General features: G+C 43.2%; 1 protein-coding gene across 1 annotated transcript in view; it reads right to left on the bottom strand.

The window, feature by feature from the left end:
* ADAM12 (ADAM metallopeptidase domain 12) overlaps nt 1-14,052 on the bottom strand; it is a 346,240-nt gene extending 332,188 nt beyond the window's left edge. Inside the window, exon 1 of the mRNA XM_090056735.1 lies at nt 13,711-14,052. Coding sequence (XP_089912861.1) covers nt 13,711-13,954 — 244 coding nt within the window. The 5' untranslated portion in view covers nt 13,955-14,052. The remainder of the gene's footprint in view (nt 1-13,710) is intronic.
* Nucleotides 14,053-19,255: the final 5,203 nt, after the last annotated feature.

Genomic DNA, 19,255 nt, shown 5'->3' with positions numbered 1-19,255 from the left:
TCTAATGATTTGGTGACCTGATCGTAAAAGGCCACCAGGTTGGTCTGACAAGACCTGCCACTGATGAACCCATGTTGTATTACCTTGAGGTTACAAAAAATTTACAGGGAAGACAAACTCTTAAACTCCATCTGATTGCCAACGGGTCAACAAACTCAAAATAATTTCATGAACGCAAAACATTTAATTATACAGTTCAATATGAACAAAGAATAACAATTTTAACATAACAAGATTAAGCACAAATAACACTTTTCCCTTTTTACTATACAAGAGAAACATAATCTGCCAGTGGCAGCAGTGCTGAAAGATTTTTCTACCTGTGACCATAAAGATAATGCTCAGGCTAGCATTTTATGGCCTTACCTTATCAAAGAAATTATAGCAGTAAAAAGATGATACCTACCTTATAAATTTTACCAAATATTCTCACATATAAATGTTTCATCATAGATAAATCTCATTGGGATGAAGCCTAAGGGCCAGATTCAATAAAGGACTTAGGTGGCTACGTCGAATTTAGGTAGTATGTAGGCACATACATGCAAAATTACGATCCTGAATGTCCCACTCGGTAGCTAAATCCTTGCTTAATCCTTAGCCCTACTGGAATCCAGAAATTAGGTATTTCTCTGTCCAAGTGCCCTGAAGAGCTTAATCAAATGTGGTCTATAAAAGCCACATCATGAAAGGATCAGGCTCTATACAAACTCCATTTGGGATGAAACTTTCTTTTAAAAGAGTTGGAGGAGGTGATGGTACCTGCCCCTTCTACATAAGGGTCTAGTGGTTATAGTACTCACCTCCAAGGCTGGGGACCTGAAACTTAAACATCTGTTCTGTTGTCTGACAGCTGAGGGGCACTCACCATCCCTAGTATTGAAACTTAGTCACTGTGCAGAAAGGAATTCACAACTCATCATGCCAAAGACTGAGCATGACTGTTGTCTAGTGCAGTGGTTTTCAACCTTTTTGCATTTGCAGACCCCCTTTGGAAATTTCAAATCGAGGTGCAGTCCCCTTGAATTATATGTGTGGGTATGTACATAGTTTTGATTGATCACAGCCACCTTTCATGGACCCCTTAGGCGTAGTCTGAGGACCTCCAGGGTCTTCAGACCAGAAGTTGAAAATCACTGGTGTAGTGGTTAGTCACCCGCCCCGGAAGATAAAAGTCTTGAAAGTAAGGGTCACAACCAGGATTTCCCCCCTCCCCAGGTACTTGTCTTATCAATTAATATGCAGATTCATGTTCTTTCTTGAACATCTCTGATCCAATAAAAGTTGAATTTTTTCATGTAATAGCCCAATTTCAACATGACGTCTGAAGAATGCCCCCACCAAAAATAGGCTATGATCTGGTGACTGAAGGACTGACTCTTCTTAGATGATAGATGAAGACTCCAATCTCTTAAAGCAAGGGAGGGAACTTAACCTGGGTCACTGGCCCTATCACATATTCTGGTCACATTTTAAAAGAAAAGTATGCTCTGTTCAGTTCTTTGAAAGAAAGACGCAGCCATTTACCCTCAGGGAATGATTTCATACTGAAGATATTAAGCAGAGGGAGACACCTTGCAAGCATGAGTAAAATGTGTGTTCATTACCTCTAAGCAATTTTCTGCTAAATGTACTGACTCTAGGTGGCTTCTAGGACATTTTGGCTACCATTCTGAAACACTATTTCTCCCCATTCACCATACAAGGGGCTTAGTCAACTCAGCTTGCTGTAGCATAACTAAGGATAGATGAACAGGACAAGAGCCGCAGGCACCGATTTAGAGAGGATGCCAGAATGGCAACCACCAGAGAGTAGGCCCCAGATGCAGTGGCCAGATAGGTGCAGGAAGTGGGGAATCAGCCAGGCAGAAAGGCAGCCCTGGCAACAGTGGCTAGGTAAGGTACAGGAAGCAGCAGCTGCCAGAGTCAGGTAAGATCCAATGGTACTCACCCACTGTCCCACCTGCCTGCAGAGGGTTTGGGATTGAGAGTGTGGTCGAGGGTAGAAAGGTAAGAAAGATTTATTGACTTAACAAAAACACGACTACGCGTAGTAACAAGACAAACAATGACAGACAAGAATAATTCACGTCAGCAACTTATCGGCAGTCCCCTCTGATGCCTGATGTACAACAAGTTTCTTTTCTGAAAAGCTCAGTGAAGTCAGGCATCCCCAATCAGCACTGTCCAAGAGGCACTGGGAAGGACGCTGGTATTCAGTCTTGGGCTCCTCGAGATCCACGGGCCCACTGATCCAGGCCATCAGCTAATTAGTCCCTTTCACAAAGCTGTGTCTTCCTTCTAAATTATTTCTGGATGCACCAGCCAATTTATAACTTTGGAGCTGTGCTGATAACATACAGCCATTCAGATTCTCCTTACTTCAACTATCCTTAGGACTGACCTATAACAGTACAAGCCTTGTATTCCTTTGATAAGGCTAATTTTAACCACATCACAGGACCTTACTACTTCAAGGCTTTGTTAAATTTACTAGGCCTTATCTTATACAAGGCTTTACTACATCTTAGCTTTATTTAAGCTCTTAGCAACAACAAATAGCTTAATGTCTGAACAAATGACAGAAAAACACTTGATTTAATCTTCATAGATCTTTCAGCAAGCACCTTTATCAAACAGACATAATTTCAGCTGTCACAACCCACCACCATCCCAGTTCTCGGTTGCTCAGCACAACAGTCCCCTTCCTCCCCCTCTCATCTCTACCCACATCCAAAATCATAAAATTCAAAGCATAGGATTAGCCTCAGCTAGTCTACAATAGCACAGCATTATTTTAACGCTCAGAATTATGTTAGCTCACATCAGCTGAAGAGCTGGTCCATGACATATTTTTCTGTTTTGAAACTTAGGAAAGTTGCATCATTACAGCTCGCGCTGCATTTATGTAACTAATTTCTGTGTTGGAAGTTTGCAACAGAACAGCTACAGTGGTGGCTACAAATCTGGTGTGGACTGATAGATTCTTAAGGGCAGAAGAAACAACTGTGACCACGCATATAGTCTAATATCCCAAGTAATATAGGACAGAGGATTTCACCCAGAAAATTCTAGCAATAAATTCAGTAATTTATGCTCTAACTAGACACGGCCTTAATCATCACATGGAGAACTCAACTGCTTGTCTACCACACAAGACAACCACCAGCTTTAGAAGCTTTCCAACAGCATACCAAAAGACCAATACTGAAAACAACATTAAAGCAGACATAAATTATCTAAGTCTATTTCATTTCATTATGAAATACAGTTATTGTAGAGAATGGCATTTTGTTTCTTCTTATAATAGTGACAGATGCATGAACAATCACAGTTACAGATGCTACCAGACTGCTGCATGCAGGACATTTTGCAGCTATTCATCCAGATTTCTCTTGAGAAAACTGAACAAGGGTCAACATGCTCGACTGGATGGTTAGAATCTTCTGAGAAAAGACAGCCTTTTCTGAATTCATTGTTGTCCTCTAATTAAAAACCCCTCTAATATAATCAACAGCTATGTGACATGTAGATAGTATTCCACATTTTCGGTTTTTATTTTTAAAAAATCTGGGAATTTTTCAGGGTTTATCTTGGAAACATAAAAACTGGGCTGAAATCAGAATTCAAGGAAGAAAAGGGAAGAAATCAGTTTAAATTGGGGGGGGGAAAGAAATTGGTGGTGAGGGAGGGAAGAAGGTTGGGACTAGGGAAGAAGCAGGGCGAGGGGTCTGGCACACCGTGAGCTGCTCCTGGGGCTGCAGCAGGGAGCAAAATGAGGGCAGGTGTCAGTGAATGCGGGGTGGAAGGGTGTGGCTCTTGTTGCAACACATCCCCTGGGAGGGCTGTGGGATGGGGGGGCTGTGACAGGCTCTTCGTGGGGGGGGTATGCCCCCAGATCTCTGTGCAGGATGGCAGCCGGTTGCTGCTGCAGGCTGGGGCCAGTGGCAGCACCAGGCTCTTCTCAGCACTCTGGGTGGGTGGCAGCCTGTTCTTGTCCTACACTCAGATCTGGGAGCCACACTCCCTGGGAGGGTTGTGGGGCTGTGCCAGGCTCTTCACAGGGGGTGCAGGCCTCCAGATCTGTGAGCAGGACACGAACAGGTTGCCACCCACCCGGAGCACCAGGAAGAGCCTAGTGTCACTGCCATCCCCAGCCAGCAGTGGTAGCTGGCTCTCAACTCATGCACAGATCTGGGGGCACCCCCGCCCCTGCAGGAAGAGCTCAGCCCAGCCCTCACAGCCCTCCCGGAGGGCATATAACAACAAGAGCCATATTCCCTTGCCCTGCACCCACTGACAGCTCCCCCCAGCGGCTCCAGCTTCAGCCCTGCTCTGGGCGCTGGGAGACTGCAAAGCTTTGCAAGAGAGCCCGGCTCCACTCCCTGCAGTGGGTGCTACGCCTGGCCACTCTGCACGGGTCTGCAGGGCTGGAACCATTTCCTGGTGGTGCAGGGCTTCTGGCTATTACCCGAGGCAGGGTAGGAAGTGTTGGTGCTGGGGTTGGGTGCCTCCCCCCCGCCTTCCTCATCTGACTTTGCACCACTCCCCCCTCCGCCCAAACGCCAGGGTAGTCTGGCAGCAGGCTGCTGCAGCAGGGGGAAAGGTTGAGAATACAGCCAGGGAAGAAAGGCAAGGCATGGCACCATGTGCTCCCTGCTGCTGTTAATTAAGTTTTCCAGTTAGTGAAATCAAGTGACACATGAATATTAAAAAAGAATGTGAGATTAGGGATAAACAGGCCATATCTGGATCCTTTAATGGAACATTAATAAAAGAGAGAACCCAACATGACTGTGTTAATGAATTCATGCATGCTGTTTGTTTTGCTGGGCAACCACTGTTTCTCATGAAAGGACCAATTGGCAACTTTGTGCAGCAGTACTCTCCAGGAGCAAAAACTCTTCCTAATGCAGACAACCTCACTTTTAAGTACCTCATAGAAAATGACAAAGCTCTAATATCTAAGGCCATGTGTAGATGAAACGAGGGGCATGTGTACACAACATTTTAAAGTAGCTTAAATGCCTGCCTGCTTGCCTGAGTTGTGCAGGGTCCTTGTGCTTCCCTCCGTGGCTGTGGTGCCTCCCGGGACTGCCCGAGGTGGGTACCAGAGGAAGCATCATCCCTCACCCCACAGCCCAGGGACTGCCCCGCTTGCTGGCAGGTCACCCTCCTCTCCCCACTGCCAGAGAGGTAGGTAAGTTTGGGTATGTGCATAAAGGGCATTTTAAGGGTCCTAAATTAAAGCAGCGTTTTTAAAAACCCACCACTACAATTTAGGGCCCCCATTTCATCTATACACACCCTTTAGTGATTGAAAGAATTAATGGAAATGTGGTGTCTAGTTTGATTTTGGATGAATCCCCTGATGCGTTGAACCACCCAATTCTTGGCCTTTTGTTTTCATTTTATTGATTTCAAAGCCAAAAAGTCTGCATTGTTTTGTGCAGATGTGACATTTATCCCATTTACTGACACCCCAATTGTCCATGCAGCAGTAAAAGAAATGTTATAGATGTACCAACTGACTTGGGAAAATGTGGCCACCACTAATATGGATTCTGCCTCCTATATGGCTAAGTTTTCATGGGAGATCAAACTCAATCACAGACCGGAGCTATTACAAGTTACTTGTCTTATTCATTTAATTCATGTTGCACTATTATCAGCCACAGCTATCGAAGAAATGAGAGATGTGAAATCTTTTGTCATTGGATTTGGGGATGTTTTCAAGCATGCAAACAAACTGAAGGCTTTGTTTTATAAAGTGCGAGATGATTGCAAACTTGATTGTCAATTACCAACACCTATTATGCTGCATCAGTGGATAAGTTTGTACCTGGCTACATGTCATGTAAATAAGACATGGACTGTGCTAATGCTTATTTTAGATCACCCTGAGTGTTGGTGCTAAAGCAGAAACTCTGAAGAAACAGGCAAATAATCTCAGTGACCACCAGATTCTGTGCACTAAGGTCATGTTCACTGTTGAGAACTTGGATTTGCTGTCTGAAATGCAAAAATCACTGGAGTTCTCTCCTGCTGCCACCAACATGACATTTTCTAATACAGATGTTCACCGCATACTGTCAACCAAAATTTCATCTGAATTGAATACAAAAGCTGCAACAGAAACATACAGTGAGAAAACGTGACTGTTTCTTGAAATCCTTCCAACCTTGCAACAAGAAAGAACCAAAAAAACTTTCCACGACTTAAACACTGTTCTCTGTGAAAAATGGCAGGCAACTATAACACATCATTTGAACCATGAAATGTTCAGCGCTGTAACTTGCCATGCCAGTCCCTTGCTCCTCCTTTGTGCCTCTCTAGCCACCTGGTCTTGCAGCCCAACAGTTTGACCCCTGGTACCAGTTACCGAGACCACTGATGCTTCTCACCTGCCACATCTGATGGAACTTAATCTTGGGGGATGTTGTTAACCCCAGTTCAGTGGTATTGTGTTGGATCTGATCATTAGCACGAGGTCCTGGGGCTCCGCCTCCCCTATACCCTGCCTAGCACCAACCCATTGGAATGTTGCACAGACACAGTTTTTACCAGTCCTCTCTCTCGTCTTGTCCTACAGATCCGCAGCTGCCTCGGCTCCACTCTCTGCAGCTGGACTTACACTTCATTCCTCCAGGTAATAAGCCTGACTTCTCTGCATCAGACCGTAGGAGCAGGTCCTCATTCAGGGCTGCAACCAGTTGTTTCTCCCAGGACCTTGACCTCCTCTGCAGCCTTCCCTTGGATGCCAGGAACTTCTTTCTGGTCCCCCTGCTGGACTGGTATGTGGGGCTTTTAGCTCTGCTGGTGAATCAGCATCAGCACACACTTATAAGTATGTCCATGCCAGCTCTGGCTTCTTATCCTTTTCTGGAGCCCTTACCCCTGTTGGCTGTGGCTCAGTACGCTGCAGCACCACCAGTAGGCTTTGTGGCATGGTGAGCCCACTGCCGCTACCATACTCCTGCAGCTCAGCATGCTACAGCGCTGCTGGCAGGGCCTGCAGCGCAGTGATTGCTGCATTGCTGCCCTGTTCCTTCGGCTGAGCGTGCTGCGGGGCCGTCAGTAGGGTCTGCGGCACGGTGATCCCACTGTTCACGCCATGTTCCCGCTGTTCAGCATGCTGCAGGGCCATCAGCAGGGTCTGCGGCATGGCGATTCTGCCACTGCTGCCATGCTCCTGTGGCTAGGTATGCCGTGGCACTGCCAGCTGTAGAGAGGCATGGGGATTCTGCTGTTGCTGCCAGGCTCCCGCGGCTGGGCGATTTCACTGCCCCTGCCACAGGTGCCAAAGATTCCTTTGGGATGTCATCCAGGTGTTTAACCCCTTCCTCAAGGTGAATTTTGCAGTAGACTATGACTGGTATGCCAGAGTGTTTCAGCCATTTGCCAGCAAAGATGAAATTTCGCATCTTAAAAGTGCATGCACTAGTTACATGAACATGCCTATCCCCGACAACGGAGAACCGGATGCGCTGACTTTTTGGAATACCCACCAAGACACACTTCCCAACTTTAGTAAAGTTGTATGACGAGCTTTGAGTGTACCCCCCAGATTAGTGGATGCAGAACACTTATTTTCAAACCTGGACTATGTCCAAGAGAATAAGAGGCTCAAAATGAGATACACTTCAGAAAACTATCTGAGTCTATGCAAACTAGGATTTCTGGAAAAAGTATTAGTTTTGACGGGACACAAATATTATGTTTATATATAAAAAGTTAAGCCTAACCTTAATTTTCTCCGTTCTTTTTCTAATAATTCAAAATCAGTTTATGAAAACCTGAGTTTTTACACAAAAACCTTAAGAAAAATAAATATTGTTGGACAAAAGATGGACTTTATTTTTAATTTTTTAAATCCTTGTTCATGGATACTACCATAGGAGAGTTATGACAGTAGGATGCTGGTAGTTCTGGCGAGTACTATTTCTTGCTGTAATACAAATGTAGAAACGGTTTAAACGTGTATGAGTTGTTAGCATACTAAAAAGTATACAGGTTTCCCTTGATTTATGCGGGTTCTGTATGGGCCATTTATGCCAGTCAACAGGGATTTGAACTGAAAACATGGCGCGAATCAGTAAAAACTCAAAGACTTAAATAAATCAGGGAATTTATCAGTGAAAATCAGTAAAAACTGAGAATGCAGAACACTACATGTAGATTAGAAACTAATCAGCAAAGTGACTAAACCGGTAAGGAATTCCACAACTCTTAGGGAGACAGAATGTTTCAAGAACTATTTCCTAAGTGACACTGTTTTCTGAGGACAACGTTTGGAAGTAGATATAATTTCAGCCTATTTATAATGAAATGTGATATTAAGTATTGTTCAATCATTGCCACTAATTTCAGCCTTAGGTTTAGACCATGGCTAGGTTTGGCCTGTGAAGGAAAGGATCCTACTCTTCCCTTCAAAATTGCAATCCTTGCTCTTTGTAGCCGCCATGGGGGATTCAGCCAGATCCCATTTGCTTTGCAGTTGCAATTTCAAACACTGATTCCTTTAACATTAGAGATAAAGCAAAGGACACTTTTCTTGTGAAAGTAATACATGGGTTTATACATTCATGAGCATAAAATAACAGAAGTTTACTGAGTTACCATGGACTCCGGTAAAAAGCAAAAACAAAATGGGAGACACACTGGTACTCGCAAAAGAAAATCAGGGAAAACAAGAAATCCCTTCATCACCAATACCAAAGAATCGCAACTTCTAAGAAGAATTGGATACTGCATGAAATACACAGCTGAGGAGCGCTTCCCAACATAATGGAACAGGGCCACGTAAGCATTAAAATATTTCAGACCTACATTGTAAACACCCTTAGAAATGTCAGTAAAAAGCCAACACAGAAATCACCATATCAGCCCTCAAACACAAAGGCTCAAGTAGTAAGAATCTCAGATCAAAAATGCGAAGCTTGACAATAACAACAACAAATACGGGGTTTGTTACACTATCACTGATACACATGTGTGCCCTGCTCCATGGCCCCTGCTGGCTCTGAACCAGCAGGGGTTTGAAAGTGACACACTGTCTGCTTGACAAATAGATCTCGCTGCTGTCAATTTACATGTAACACTAAAGCCCTTGAGCACAAATGAATTCTGCCCAAAAGGAAGCATATGAATACTAAATAAAATGAAGCCCTGTTGGACTCCATGGGCAATTGGCACTGGCAATTTGAGATACGTTAGAAGCATAAGGGCCACTAGTGATAAAATTGTCAGGATCAGGAAATATGAGATCTGAACCAGGCGGGTGAAGAACCAAATAAACTATTATAAAAAAACACAAGCTTTTTAAACAGAATTTCATGATCAATAGCATCAACTGCAGCTGACAGCTTCAGTAGAAGTAACAGATAAACATAACCCTGATCTGTTGCAGTCATTCACATATCATTAGAGGACTGCCACCAGGGTAGTAGCTGTGCTGTGAGTAGGATGAAAAGTAGTTTATACTGTATTCTGGAGATCATTAGCTTGAAGAGACTCCTCACAGCTGGATAGCAACCTTTCCAAAAACCTTCAAGGAAAGGGGGAGATTAGAAACTTGACAGAACACCAAACAAATTGGTTTCCTTCTCTATTCACAGCAGAAATTAACACGATCAATTATGAAAGGATTTGGGAGGATAATAGATCCTCAGTAAGCATAAGCAGGCATATGCCCATTGAAGCCTGTGTACATACCTGTTGCTGATCTTGCCCAGGCTGTTTGTAAGAAAAGCCTATTTAGTCAACAGTTCAGTAAGAAGGTGGTTATAGATATTCCCCCCAGCCCCAAACTACTTATGAGTTTGAGGGGGGAAGCCCTTTAAAAGGAGCTCTGAATGCTGCAGAAGAAATAGAAGGGCATGTGGTAAAAGAGAAAAATGTATTTTTCTCTCATTCATTTCAGTTATAATGATCTGCCATGCAGTGCAGGGGAAAAACCAGAAACATGATTTCAAAGTTAATACATTTCATTCTGAAAGTTTTTATCTTCTGCTGTGATAAGGGACACCAAAGATTGAGAATAATTAAATTATAAGTTTTTTTCATGATTTGCGTGTGGATTTAGGAGAGCTTTATGTATTGCCACATTCACCGTTTCCCCTGCTTAGTCACTGAGGCCCTGATGCCACAAAAATGTACACAGGTGTTTAACTTTACACATTGTGAGAATTCCTGTTAAAATTACCAGATTACCCCACGTCTAAAAATGTACATGTTTTTGCAGAGTTGGGGTCTGACTCAATTTCCCTTGTTGTCTGGGTGGGTTTTGTACCAACTGAGAGAAAAACATTTTAAAATTGGAAACTGTGATTGAAAAACGATAAATTTGGCAGGGGGACTCGGGTGTATGCTCTGGAACTATTTCTTTTCTTTTCTTTTTTTAAAATAGACTAGGTTACAAACCTGACAAAGTCTTTAAAATTTACACAGCCATCTAAATACAGCCTGCTGTTATTTGTGGCTGCCTATTGTTCTTTAAAACAGCTAGATTTTCAAATTAATTTTCAGAGTAGATCACAGCCCAGACTTCTGCTTTAATCACTAAATGGGTGTTTAGGTAAAAATGAGGATGTGTTGACAGTTACTGCAAATTGCTTATACAGTACTACATTGCGAACACATTATTACTCATGTCCCATTGTATTCAGGGGGCATTATATGATCTAAAAAGCAGGGCAGGAATACAATCCTATGGTCTCAACAAAGGAACTTCCATCCTGCCCAGAGAAGGGGCCCTGGACCCAATGATCTCACAAGGTCCCTTCCAGCTCTAAACTTCTGTGAATCCGTAAATCTAGATTTCTGCAAAGTGAAGGGGAGAATGTGACAGTGCTAAATGAAGCTCAAGTCCCTGCTGTCTGAGCCAGGCTGCTACTACAAGTCAAAGTCAGCTTTGGTAAAAGCTCAACCACTCTAATAATGGACGTGGGATTATCCTGTGTGCCAAGACAGCTGAAAGAACTTCCCTCACCGAATGACTTCACCAGATCTAGAAGCAAATGACTGGAACTGTCAACATCTATACAATAAAAAGAGTGCATACAATTCTCCATAGTTCTGGAAAGTCAAATGCCTTCCCTGCTCCACAGAGAAGCAAGGATTTAATAGGAAGGACTTTTAAGTAAATACTCTGGCAAAAGCTTTCTGGCCTAAAGGTACTTGACAATTAGAGACCAAGTCAGTTAACCTTACACAAATAAAACCCTTCCTGAAGTTTAATGGGAGTCCAGGTCAAACATGATTTGGCCTTTAAGGAGTTCTCACAAGGGTAAACAATTGCGAGTCTCCATCTACCTACCAGATCCAGGAGACTGTTCTTAAACAATGAGGCATATTTTGGTTAACACTAGTATTTATGCATGAAGATATTTTAAGGTAAGTATCCATCTGTATACTCCACATCATGCTACAACCTATTATTTTAGATACAAGATATAGAACAGCAGGCCAGCCTAGATTGGAACTCCCAGTATAACTCATCAACCCAGAAGATAATGCGAACAAAAGCAGAATACTGCACAATCACAAATGCCGCTTTTAGATCTACTCAGTAAAAAGGAATACTTAAAACAATGGCAAGACGTCATCATTACTGCTGAAAACTCAATTCTTCCAGCACCCCAAAACACAGATGCTAGTTAATCCAACAGTTTCCAATTAAAAAACATTATCTAGAATGGTTCTCAATTCAAAATGACGTATGTCATTTAATCTGAAGTGACCAGTATATCTTTCCTTAAGAAAACAATATAAGGATTCCACTCAGCACGCTTCCAATCTCCCTTTATGACCAGTTTCTTGTATCAGACGGCATTCAACTTAGCCCCTGGTTTGTTATAAAGATTGTTCATTTCTATACTCATGTCTTTACTCAGCCATTTTTCCGTCCTGAAATTCCTTACCTCAATTTCCTCCCTGAGGGTGTTCATGAACAGATTAGTACCCCTCTAGTGGAAGAAATGGCTCGTTGTCTTTGAGAGGCTTCTCTACTCCAAAAAAAGCAAGTACCTACTTTGGCCTCAGTCATTACAAATACCAACAGAAATACCATGGATTTATATTAAAATAGGAGGCATATTTCCCCTTTGTTTTAATACTTCTGCAACCTTTCAGTAGAGAAACACTACAGATCGCCTACCCTTAGAAAACAAAATGTTGCCTAATGCATGTTAAAATCCTAGAGCTGATGAAGCACTTCTAATTTTAATGCATGTTAATTAGTTGAAATAAACCCCAGGCTTGCCATTAAAACAACCTGCCTTGTCTACTCCAGGATTTTTAGGCTAGGTGCACACATTCAAAAAGCCTGAAGCAGAACTGATCTAAGTTAACGTGGTTTTCTGTAAGCGCTGTAGTTCAGATCAGTAGTGAACAGAACACACATTCGCTCTTTTTTGGGGGGGATAAATCTTGGACCAGATTCTGCCCTTATTAAACCCGTCTGTGCGCCAAACTTCTGTTTTGTTACAGGTATAGACTGGTTTTGCGTGCTGAACTTCTGTGCTGTTACAGGTATGGACGTTACCTCTTCCTAGTGCATAGAAAGGCAGACTCCAAGTGAAAATCTGCTACGTGTAATTTAGAGGCTAGAGAATAGTTAAAATGTTTTAAATTGGAAAAACACATGCCAACAGATTTGTAGTGATGTGTCCTGCTTTCTTTGCAGTATAACGTATTTCTCCAGTTTAACAACTCTCTTATATCATATACGCAATGACAAGCTCTAGCTAAATCGGGGGCTAAGAGCCAGGACCCTTGAGTCTGATTTGTGATGCTGCCACAGATTTCCCATGTGAATTGGGGGCAAGTCGCTTAACCTTTGTCTTCCTCTTATTTCTTCAGCTGTAAAACTAACATAACAGATCCAAGCAAATACTTATTCAAACACTTGGACAGATTCTCTTGGACAGGGCTCTCTTTGAACGACTATTTTCACAAATAAGCTTTTTCATGAACAACCACAACCAAACCCTTCGGATCCGAACTGCCCAAAGTGGTCCATTAGCCCTTGCGCCCTGCCGAGCAGCTCCATTACACAGTCCACAGCCCAGGTGTCACATTGGACCCTCGGATATACAGTGCCAGTGTCTTACTGTCGGTGCTTATTTATGAAGTTATCCACTCAGAGGAAAGCAGCCGTGCCACATGACACGGGATACTGGTGCGCTGCTGGTTGCCCATTTCCAGTATCTGCAAGGAACTGTCCGCAATCTGCACCCGGGATTAACAGCTGAGGACCCGCGGGAGGGATGCTCAGCAGAGACCTGAAGCCCCCCCCCTCCCCCCCATTCCTTCACGGAAAAGCCACGAAGGGCCACGCAAAAAGCCCGTGGACGGATGACCTGCCTCTCCCCGGCTCCTTGGGAGGGCCTGCTCTGGTTCGCTTCCTCCTGGGAAGCGCTGGGGGGTCCTCCACAGAGCACGGCTGAAGCTGGGGAGAGGGCTGCGGGCGAAACCAAGCGGAGCCGCCGGTTCTGCCCCCACACGCCCAGGGGAGCGGGAGCCGGGCGTGCCCGCCAGGAGGGCGACGCGGGGGCGGGGGGCCGCGACACGCGGGCAGGGCCCCGGGGCCCGCTCAGGGCTCCGCACCGGCCACCCGCTGCCGCCGCCGCGCTTGGGCAGGGCGGGAAGGGGGGTAAGAAAAACCCAGCAAAACCCCACGCAAACAAAAAAACCGCTCCGTCGACTTACCTTGAGCCCTGGGTGATGCTAAAAAGAGCCAGCTCAGGCTCAGGAGCAGCATGAATATCTGGGCTGGGGGGTGAGGAAGAGGAGGCGGAGGGCAGCGCGGCTGTTCTGCGTGGAGACGCTTTGACATCTTAGCCCCGACTGCAAGAGACAAAACTTTCATCAGCTGGGGCTGGAGAACAGCACCATAATATACAGTTACAGAGAGGAGAGAGCTGGGACTCAGGATGTGAGAGATTTCCTGCATGCAGTTAACTCCAAAACCCCTCCTGCATGGGCTGCTGATGAGCTGAGCTGTGCTTTCATAAAAAGTTGTTTGGTTTGGGGGGTTTGTTTTGGGTTGGGTTTTTTTTTGGGGGGGGGGTGGTTTCTGGCAAGAAAAAATTGTTGACTGTTGCAATAAATGAGCAGACTGTCTGTGTTGGCTTGCGAGAGGCATTAAAGACCGTTAGCGAGGGAAGGCAGGCCTGTGAAATCTGCCCATTGCCAACATTTACAGTTCTCATTACAATGGAACAAATTATTGTCCTCCTGCCTCTTCCCACTGCACCGCGGGGTCCTACAGCCCTGCTGCTTCGCACTGCCTCCACTGGGGAAGAGTTTCTCAGGCCCTGGGAAGAGCTGGTTCAGGAAGAGCTGCCTTTTCTTGGAAGAAGGCTCCCTCCTTTGGGATTAATTTTGGTATATGAACTTTCAAGTTTCCCTCTCTCCCAAAGGAGGATGCATGCATGGGTGGTAAACGTGTCTGCCTCCAGCTCTGATCTTTTGTTGTGTGGCTCAGTGGTTTCTGTTCCACACACAAGACTGGCTTCTTAGTCTGGAAAGTGGAAAGTCATCCAAATGTGTTATAAGCACCAAGGGATGCTTTATTGGTTTCATAATTATGCCGGGTTAGAAATGTCTGTGACTGTTTTATATCTATTTAAAAAATGGAAAACAATGTTTCTGTATTGTTCTATGGATTTTTTGTTAATCTGCCTCGTTCAAATGGTCACCAGACAGCTGGGAACAACGAACAAACAAACTTTATCAAGTGCCCAGCTTGCTGCTGAAACATTTAAATGGGGTGATGTCTCATGGGTTGCCTAAGAAAGGTCCTGCTCTCACCATGACTTACAAGACTTTTGCACACAAGGGGTGCATCTGCACATTCATTAATGCACTTTAATTAGGGTGCATTAAGTTTAGCACCTGTAATGGCAGGTACTAACTTAATGCAATGCCATCCGTGCTAGTGCACGTTAGCACAGATAAATATTTTTTTGTGATGCAACTGCACTTCAGACTAAATCTACTGCGCATTACCATGGGCTTTGCCCCTATGCTAATGCGCAATAGAATTAGTCTTCTGCACATTGTCTTGTGTAGATGGGCCCCCTTAAGTAGTCAAAATGAATAATTATGAACTTTAATATGCACAGAATTACTCACAAATGCCAGTTCCTGACTCTGCAAATTGTCTCATGTAAATTCCTCACACATGAAAACACACACAGCGTTGATATGCAATCATATCTGTCAAGTTTGATTTTGGAAAGTGCGACTTAAGTATTTTAGTGGGCTTAAAGACTATTGCTATACTATGTATAGCAGATCTCAAAGGAGGCTGGGAAATTTGTATATGCCAGAAGGAATGGAAGGAAGTCCTTCAACCTCCTCAGGTTCATGCTTAACACGTATTTGTAACTTCACCAAAAACATTCATAGCTTTGATTTATGCTTGTGGCCACTCCCCATTCCTATCTCAGAAAATTCTGTATTGGCCTGCCTAAAGTATTAATAGATGATCACAGTGTTGATATTTGAGAAATGTTTTTCTCAAATACATTTCTCACTACATTTTCACATTTCTCTAGTACAGATTGCACCTGTGCAACGTTCAGATACATCCCAACAGTATGCCTTTCGTGCTTACACAAACACAAACTGTACAGCTAGATAAACCTTTTGGGGCAGGTACAGTCTTTTTTTTATATTCTGTATACCATTATAGAAAAAAGTTATGAATTAGCAGACGAGCAGTTTTTGAATTTGTAGATATATTTTTGAATTCACAAAATAACAGTAGTTTGTGTGGCCTTAAAGCTATTATCTAAAATTCTGTTCTGCTTTAATAGAGGCTGGTTTGTATACAGTGACTTAAATGAGAAAACCATGAAGTCTGCTGACAATTGGGATAAAAAAAATATTGCAGAGGTAAAGAAAAACTGTAGCTGGAAAGAATTCATTATCTCCCCTGCCTAAATACAAATGTATCCTATGTCTCAGGTAGTATAGTGGCCTGGTGTAGCATACATTAAATTTGAAACTACAGTTACTTTTGTACGATTCAGTATTTCAAACTCGTTAAAATTTAATGTCTGAGATTGCTAACAGTCTTATAACCTTAGCTTTTTTAATAAAGCAATTAATACTGCCAATGATTTTCTGAAGGCGGTTGTTTATTCTGTACATTCCAGCAGCTCCAAAATAAAAGTTAAAAGAAACTTCTGCTTGCTCTGATAGAGGGTTTACCCCTTCCCCATTTTGTGATGTTGTTTTCCAACAGCATGATGCAAAAAGTGTAAAGAGGAGCTAAAAACATCTAGGTAGGCCTCCATTCAAACTTCAGAATTTCTATTTATAATGATTCCTGTTTGAGGGTACTATGTGTCATTTCTAAAGGTCAAGGAACAAAAATCTGATTTGTGGCATCTTCCCTCCACAAAATCTACGTGGACAGGAATGATTCCATCTGTTAAAATATACAGTTCACAGCTCACCTTCATTGACATGAAGTAAATCTATTAACTTTCATTCCACAGGAATCCAAAATGCTGTGTTAAATGACATCCATAAAAGAATGCTACTGAATTACAACCACCTCTAGCCATGGACGCTTCCAAAGTATGGGGGCTGTAATTTTGACCGTTGATTCACAGCAAAAATAATTTGTTTAATATGTCCCCAGCTTATTGCTGCCTATATGAAAGAGGACTAAACCTTGATACGTTTTTAAGGTCTCATAACAAAGCCCATAAAGTTTGTTATGGGTAAGAACTCAACCTATCAGCCCTGGGAGCTTGAAAAGGTTGAGTTTGTCCTGCAGCAAATTGAAATTTCTTCCAAGTGCTGTAGATATTACAGAACTAGGTCCCAATTCTGCAAATCATTCTATGTGGGCCAACAGCCATGTAGTCCTCTTTCTAAAGACTTGTTCTTGAAAAGTTACCAATTTGTCTTGCTTCTTGTTGTGGTTATTCCTATAGTCTTTCAATCATCTTTAGACATGTCCTCTTGTCTGCATTATTCCTTTTCCCATCTGCTACACATTTTTGCCCCTCATGGCTCCCCTGCCATCTCTATTTTCTTCATAGTTTCATAGATGTTAGGGTCGGAAGGGACCTATTAGATCATCGAGTCCGAGCCCAGCCACTTGTCTGTCCAATCACCTTTTAAATACCTCCAAGGAAGAGGACAGCACCACCTCCCTTGGAAGCAAAGCCCATACTTTGGCAACCCTCACTGTAAAGAAGTTGCCAAAAGAAGTTGCCAAGGAGTTGCCAAAATATGCTTCCAAGGGAGGTGGAAGCCATGGAGGTACAGCTGGGGCTGGCAAACAGCAGCTGCAGTCCCCAAGATTTGCCAGAGGGGGGAGAGGGAGCGGAGAGAGAAATATGCCACAGGAGCCATGGCACGCCAGTGTCTGGGCACACCCTGCCCCTGCTCTGACTAGAGAGCAGAGGGGAGGGGCCAGCCCTGTTGTGGAGCAGATAGCCCCATCCAGCCCAAGAGCATGCTGGGGGTGTCTGGTTTATCTTAAACCAGCAAGGGGTCTGGGACATACATTGCATAAACTGGTTTGAGCCAAAACAGTTAAGTCTGATATACTACATTCAACCAGGTTTATCTCAAACCATAGTTTACCTCCTCCTTCACTTCCTCTTACTGCCTCCAAAACTAAAAAGTTTTTTGGAGGGTACTTGCTTCATTCTGTCCTGGCCATGTACTATCCAGTGACAGCAACAGCTCTTGAAGCCACTGTCACCTTTTTTTAGCCCTTAGTTGTTCTCTCCTACAGTGGGAGAGAACCAACGGCTAAACCAGTACCTTTTCAAGAAAGGGGAAGGAGAAGGAACCAGTATTCTGGTACATGACTGGTTTGTATTGAGTGCTGGGGGCCAACAATGTTCCATATTTCCATAATCACTGGTGACTTCGAGCTGTTACTTCAGTCAAATTTATGCACCTGCCCTGATGTGTCTTCAACCTTTACATGAGTGATGGCAAGTTAGTGGAGGAGGTAAGAGATACCAGCTACATCTCTAAATAAGGCTAACATCTCACCCGTGTAACAAGATATTTATATACTCTTAGGCACTTGGCTGGAACATGCTCTAACAGTTACTCTATACATGTGGTATAGAGGAGATACTCCAGGATTTTAACCTTCCCACACTTTGGGCAAGTCATTTACATCACCTGCAGAGACAGTCTCATCTACTCCCCTCACAACCCATCTGTAAATTGGGATAATAATAGTTCCACTCTTTCATTAGGTTCCATGGAAATGCATTAAGTTAATGGTGAGATAGTGCTTTGAAAATGTAGGGTACTTTATAAAATACGATAATTAATGCACTGGCACCAAGCAAGCATGACCCCTGTTCACCTTCTTCCTAACTAGCCTCTTAATTACTTTATTACGTAAGTGCCTGTTACAGTGGCAAATGGAAGTTGACAGCTTGTCCTTCCATGCAGCATCCTGTATTATAAAATAACATAATTAAAAATATCAGCTTCTTGCCCAATTTATATTTCTATAATGGTAAGCTGGAGATGAGAGGGAGGGGGTGGATAAGAGTATAAGCAGCAGGGTGGGGGAGATAGTTTATTCTTGTCCTTACTTTCTCTTTCTTGGTCTGGTTCTTCCTCAGCCAGATCATTCATTAACTACTGGAAGCTTGGCTTAAGGAAGAAGTACAGTTAACATACCTTTGTGTCAGTATGACAGCAATTATTAATTCAATATTTGAAAATTATCTTTCACAATGAAAAAAATACACAATAGTCATAACAGCAGGAACTTCAGAGGTTAAAATATATCAAATGCTTGTAACAGCGCTGTGGTTGGGATGGAACAAAGCCTGCTGTCATGTACAAGTATAAGCAACTTAACTGAACAATAAGTTCATGGAACACTTCTGTCTGCCAACATTTTAGTCTTCTGTATGTCACTATAATGAAACTCGGCCACCAGTATCCAGGCTAATTAAACTGCTTGGTTACTCAAAATCTGCATTTATTATTTGGTGCTTATTAAATACCATATGATAGCACAGTCAGCAGGTCAATTTTAAAGTCATCAGCATAAAGAACCTAAGTGGAAGTTATCAAGGGGTAAGCAGTGAGGGAAATGATTGATGCTGGGATCCATTAGAAAAGAAGAAAGCAGAGAAAAAAGATCCAGCCAAAGACAGACTCTTCCAAGCCAAGTGAGAACTCTTCCAAGCCAAGTCTGATGGGCTAGGGATGGAAATTACACATAAACCAATTTAAGTGACTGGAA

Source organism: Crocodylus siamensis, chromosome 7 (genome assembly GCF_052110815.1).
Source record: "Crocodylus siamensis isolate JL-2025a chromosome 7, ASM5211081v1, whole genome shotgun sequence".
Taxonomy (NCBI): Eukaryota; Metazoa; Chordata; order Crocodylia; family Crocodylidae; genus Crocodylus; species Crocodylus siamensis.
The sequence above is the reverse complement of the archived record's forward strand: the minus strand, read 5'-3'. Positions and strand labels throughout refer to the sequence as shown.